Below are 5,815 nucleotides of genomic sequence, written 5' to 3' on the forward strand. Positions count from 1 at the left end.
GAGTTCACCAACCTGAAGTCCAGCCAGATATGTTCTGTGAAATATGTTATGTCTTCTGATTTTCATTCATACCCAAACATCTTTTTCTTTGTATAGCTTCAGTCTCTGGTGCCACGGTCTCTTCATCTCTGTAAAATTACTGCTTGATTTAAGATGACAGTGTTCCCTTCCGGAGAGGATTTTTAGTGTTCACTATGTCAGAAAGACTATTTTCACCGTCTTACAATACTGCTGATTTGTAAATAATCTTAGAAAATGCATTATGGAATAAACACTCCTGGCAATTATTGGTCTACAACAATGAATTTTGAAAAAAAAATCAAGTTTGTTTTCTTCCTCTTCTGTTTCCCACAATTTATCATATTGTTTCAATTCCCTAAGTTGTGCAGATGACACTTATTTGTTTCTGCAGGATGTACCATTGCTTGAGATTTAAGATTCTCTCATCTCAATCTTAATGTTCAACAGGATTTTTAGAGAGTGAATTCTGGGCTTCACTTTTTTGAGTCGAGAACCTGGAGTACAGTGTTGGTGGCACTGTTCATTGTCCTCTATTAAGTTTAGTTTTAAATATAGAATAACATGATTAAATTTAACCTCCATTCTCTCTCTGTCTTTCCTTTCTTCATCATTTTTTTTTTACTCTAAGTCCCTTTGGTTGTGATTTTTTGAGCATAATTTATCACTTCCATAGTATTGTTAATCTTAGGTAGCTTTCTAACATTCTGCAAATCAAACTGATTTAAAAGTACTGTGGATTTTAAACCAAAGTTGTCATTAGCATGCCTAAGAGATTTCTGTTTGAGTGTTGTAAGTTGATATCATTCAGTGATTGCTCATATTCCCCATGTTGTTATTTTTGCCTGTTCATTGACACCAGCTACTCACATATACTGCCCACACATTTTCTTAGATATTTGCTAACTGCTTTGCATAGGCTCCTCCAACTCAGTCCAACCACCTAGAATTTATAAACCAAGCCTTTTCACTGAGAACTGACAGGCAGGGGGATCAACATGGTGTCACAAACCCAGGTTATCCTGTCCCTGCTGCTCTTGGTGTCTGGTAAGAAATTCAAAAATATTGTAATCTTTTTAGAGTCACTTCTTTGTATATAAGATATTTACAATATGTGTAATGATAGAATTTGTCTTACACAATAATACTCTGAAAATATGATATTGCAAAGATATTAAATTCAATTTTTTTCATATTATGCATCATTGTTTTTATTGCTGATTGCAGGTGCCTGTGCAGATATTGTGATGACCCAGTCTCCATCCTCCTTGGCTGTGTCAGCAGGGGAGAAGGTCACCATCAGCTGCAAGTCCAGTCAGAGTCTTTCATCTGGTAGTACTAACTACTTGGCTTGGTACCAGCAGAAACCAGAGCAGGCTCCTAAACTACTGATCTACTTGGCATCCACTCGGTACACTGGGGTCCCTGATCGCTTCACAGGAAGTGGATCTGGGACAGATTTCACTCTCACCATCAGCAGTGTTCAGGCTGAAGATCTGGCAGATTACTACTGTCAGCAGCACTACACCTATCCTCCCACAGTGCTTCAGCCTCCAACAAAAACCTCTCTGAGATTCTCACCAGCTGGCTGCACCACACAGTCCTGGACCTGCATATGCTCCCCCGCTGACTGAGACTAATGTGTTCAAACAGTGGTGAAAAAGTTTGAAGAGCCCACCAAAAACAATGGTTTCAATCCCTCTCATATTTTTAAATATGAAAAAACTTTTAAATGAAAATGTAAATAAGAATTCAGCATTATCTTTCTATTCCTTCTGTAACACATTAACACAAGCTTTGCTGCTTGAATATGTGGGGTTTATTTTTATAATTCTGAATTTCAGTGTTGAACATAAGACTATATGTGCAGAAGTAATAATGATGGTAGCAGTTTGGAGGTCCTAGTAAAAATGTTTATTGCTCTTTTACTGAATTCTGTGGTACTTTTTTATTTCCTTTCTGGTGTCTATTTCTTCTGTTTCTTTTTCTTTCCCTTTCCATAAATTATTTTCTTTTTATTACATTTTAGTTAATTGAGAAGTTTTTTCTGTGTCCTTGTGAATATGGATTTGTTTGTCTGTGTGTATGTGTGGGCATGTTTCTAGGTACAGATTTGACATGGCATAGTGTGGACATCAGAGGACACTTGAACTATATTGATTTTTTGTCATTTGGGTCTGGGAATCAAAGTCAGTTATGACATCAGGCTTGTTGGCAAATGTTGCCCTCTGATGGATCTTTCTGCCCCTTAAAATCTTTAATTGAAATAAATTTATTTTACTTATTTCCAAAGAGGCTGTAAAAATTTGCATTCACATCTGCATTGCAATGGAGGAGTGCTACTCTTACTCCACATCCTCTACCACATGAGCTATCATTGGTGTTTTTGAGCTTAGCCATTCTGACAGATGTAAGACGGTATCTCAGAGTCGTTTTGATTTTCATTTCCCTGATGGCTAATGATATTGGGCAATTCCTTAAGGGTCTTTCAGCCATTTGCTATTATTCTGTTGAGAATTCTCTTTTTAGATGTGTATCCCATTTGCTAATTAGATAATTTGGTATTTTTATGTCTGGTTTCTTGAGATCTGTATATTGGAGATTAATGTTCTGTCTGATGTGGGGTTAGCTGTTGTTTTGTATTAATGACTTTTTCCTTTGCTTTATAGGATCTTTTCATATACAAGAGGTCCCATTGATTAATTGTTTTTCTCAGTGTCTGTGCTACTGACGTTATATTTAGGAAGTCGTCTCTGTTGCCCATGAATTCAAGGCTACTTCCCACTTTCTCTTTTATGCAGTTCAGTTGAAGTCTTTAATCCATTTGGACTTGATTTTGTGCATGCAGATAGATATGGGTCTACTTGCATTCTTCTGCATGGTGACATCCAGTTATGTCAGTACCATTTGTTGAGGATGCTTCCTTTTTCCATTGTCTAATGTTAGCTTCTTTGTTAAGAATCAGATATTCAGAGATATGTGGATTAATATCAGGGACTTCAGTTTGGTTCTATTAGTCAACCCATTTGTTTTTATACCAGTACCAAGGTGTTTTCATTACTATAGCCCTATAATAAAGCTTAGAGTGAGAAATGTGTTGCCTCAGGAAGTTCCATTATTGTACATGAGTTTTTTACTCAATTTTCTTATAAGCAGGAATTTTCCCCAGTAAATCATATGTTTTTTACTCTACCCACAAAACTTCCCCATTTCTTCTTCCCTCTCCTGTTATCTCTTCTTCCCTTAGTTCCTCTTCTACATTTATCACTGTGTCTCATATATATACATTCACACATGCCTATACCTCCTGCCGCTCATACCTACCTACACCCACAAACACATATACACATAGATAGACATGTATACAGAGTACATTTACACATATTTGCACAAAACACTCATGCACTCATATGGACATATTTAGAATCTGAAAACGATGGAAATTATAATATATATTGCCTTTGATTCTGGGACCACTTCTCCTTCAGAAGTTTCTCTATCTGATTTTTGACTGTGGAGACTGATATCCTTCCATTCACTCTAATGGTTGATATAACTTTGTGCCAACAGATGTTCTCTTACAGTCAATGAATAGAGTTTAGTGTTTTATTAGGAGGGGGTATTTTTTGTTCCTATGTGAACCATATAATAACTAATCATGTCCATATTTTCATTAAGAAATATTGAACATGTATTTTGGAAATCTGGCAGGGAACAAGTGCAACAAACTACAGAAAGTTTCTGGAGATCTCCACATTCCCAAAAGCTGCATAGTTCTCTAAATGTTTCTGGGTAGTGATCCCTTGAGTATAGCATGCTAAGGTTACAAAAGCCTCACATAAATATAAAAGGTACTTAAGCCAACAGGTATGAGTCATACACAGAAATTATCAAAAATCAAGTAAAAAATGATGTCCCAAAGGATAATCTTTCAGTGAAGGATTCAAATAAGAGATCTGAAAAAGATAAAAGGTTGTGTGAAGATTTTAAAAATGTACTCATAAAATGATCAATTACAATAAAAGATAAAAACAAAAGAATTTATTCAGACAAAGATGTAGGGAGGAAGGCTGATGACATATAGGCAAAGTTAAGCAAAATGGAGAAAACAGTCAACAACACAGCCAAATAACTTAGCAAGGGAAACATCACAATTGAAATGTTAAATTAAAATAATACAACACTCAGTGAAGGCACATAGCCTATTCAAGCATATTACTCATGCAATTCTTCCCAATTTTCTGTATTGCTAACAACCATTAGTTTACATTCCTGAAACGCTTCCTCAAGGTCTATTTGCTTATTTGTCTAGTTCCTTCTATTGAGACTGACTTCTAAAGTAAAGCTATCAGAATATCAAAAGCCAGCAATCAAAAGCCCCCACTGATTTTCCTAATTAACATTTCCAAATAAGATTAAGCACCTCATCCTAACACCAGGTTTCTACAATTGTTCATAAACTACAATTTTACTATGTTCTATGTCATGTCTCTCTAATGAGTGGCAGTCCTTTTTCTTTCTAAGACAAATACTATGCCCCCTTTCCTTGTTTTCATTTCTCTCCTCCCCCTTCCTCTGTCTCCTCTATTTTCCCTTGTTCCCTGACCTCTGTTCCTCTGAAGTAAAGACTTTTCCTTTGTGCTGAGAACTTGGTCTTGTGGGTCCTAAACTCGTACTTTTCCTTTCACCGAGAACAAAGACATCATCATAAGACTCAATAAAACAGAAGTAAGAATATCCTGCATCAAGTTTTAAAATGAAGAAACAGCTGGGCGTTGGTGGCATATGCCTTTAATCCCAGCACTTAGGAGCAGAGGCAGGCAGATATCATGAATTTGAGGCTAGCCTGTTCTACAAGAGCTAGTTCTAGGACAGGCACCAAAGCTACAGAGAAACCTTGTCTCAAAAAGAAGAAGAAGAAGAAGAAGAAGAAGAAGAAGAAGAAGAAGAAGAAGAAGAAGAAGGAAGAAAAAGAAGAAGAAGAAAAGAAAGAAAGAAAGAAAGTAAGAAAGAAAGAAAAAAAAGAAAATGAAATATAGTAATGAAATATAGTCTGAGGCCTGAGAAAGCAATCTTAATGGAAGTGGAGCACATCCAGTCTAGGGACATCGGCAGACCAAGAATGAGCCAGAAACCTGGGCCAGAGCAGACCTGAGACAGAGAACTCCCTAGAAACAGGTACAGGGGAGCGACCACTTGATGGAGGAGGGTCTATGTGTTACTTTCATTGGTTAATAAAGAAACTGTCTTGGCCCTGATAGGACAGAAAATTAGGTAGGCAGAGTAGACAGAACAGATTCAGGAGAAAGGAGCAGATTCAGGAAGTCACCATAGCTCTCCTCTCCAAGATGGATGCAGGTTAAGATCCTCCCTGGTAAGCCACCTCGTGGTGCTATACACATTATCAGAAATGGGTTAAAACAAGTGGTAAGAGTTAGCCAGTAAGAGGCTGAAACTAATGGCCCAAGCAGTGTTTAAAAGAATACAGTTTCTGTGTAATTATTTGGGGTAAAGCTAGCCAGGTGGCGGGAAGCGGCCCACCACTCCTTCTACAACCACTGAATGAATAAGCCAGAGCTAGAGACTGCTGAGAGTCCAGACATGAATCTGGGACTTTTAAGTTAGTTGACCTAATCCAAGAACATGAGACTTAGACCTCGAAGGAACTAGGCCTGAGCCAGGATCTCTGTGAATCTGGACATGAACCTGGGACCTCTGAGGGAGTAGGAACCAGAGGTCTCTGTGGGTTCAGGTGTGAGTCTTAAACCTCAGAGGGAGTAGTCCTGAGCCAGGAACT

At 37.6% G+C, this 5,815-nt stretch overlaps 1 gene segment (V, D, J or C); it reads left to right on the forward strand.

Moving 5' to 3' along the window:
• Positions 1-1,016: 1,016 nt before the first annotated feature.
• LOC130875797 (immunoglobulin kappa variable 4-1-like) lies at positions 1,017-1,652 on the forward strand. The segment is given in 2 exon segments: positions 1,017-1,083; positions 1,249-1,652. Coding segments are annotated over 2 exon segments (471 nt in total).
• The last annotated feature ends 4,163 nt before the right edge of the window (positions 1,653-5,815 follow it).

This window comes from Chionomys nivalis, chromosome 1, assembly GCF_950005125.1.
Source record: "Chionomys nivalis chromosome 1, mChiNiv1.1, whole genome shotgun sequence".
Taxonomy (NCBI): Eukaryota; Metazoa; Chordata; class Mammalia; order Rodentia; family Cricetidae; genus Chionomys; species Chionomys nivalis.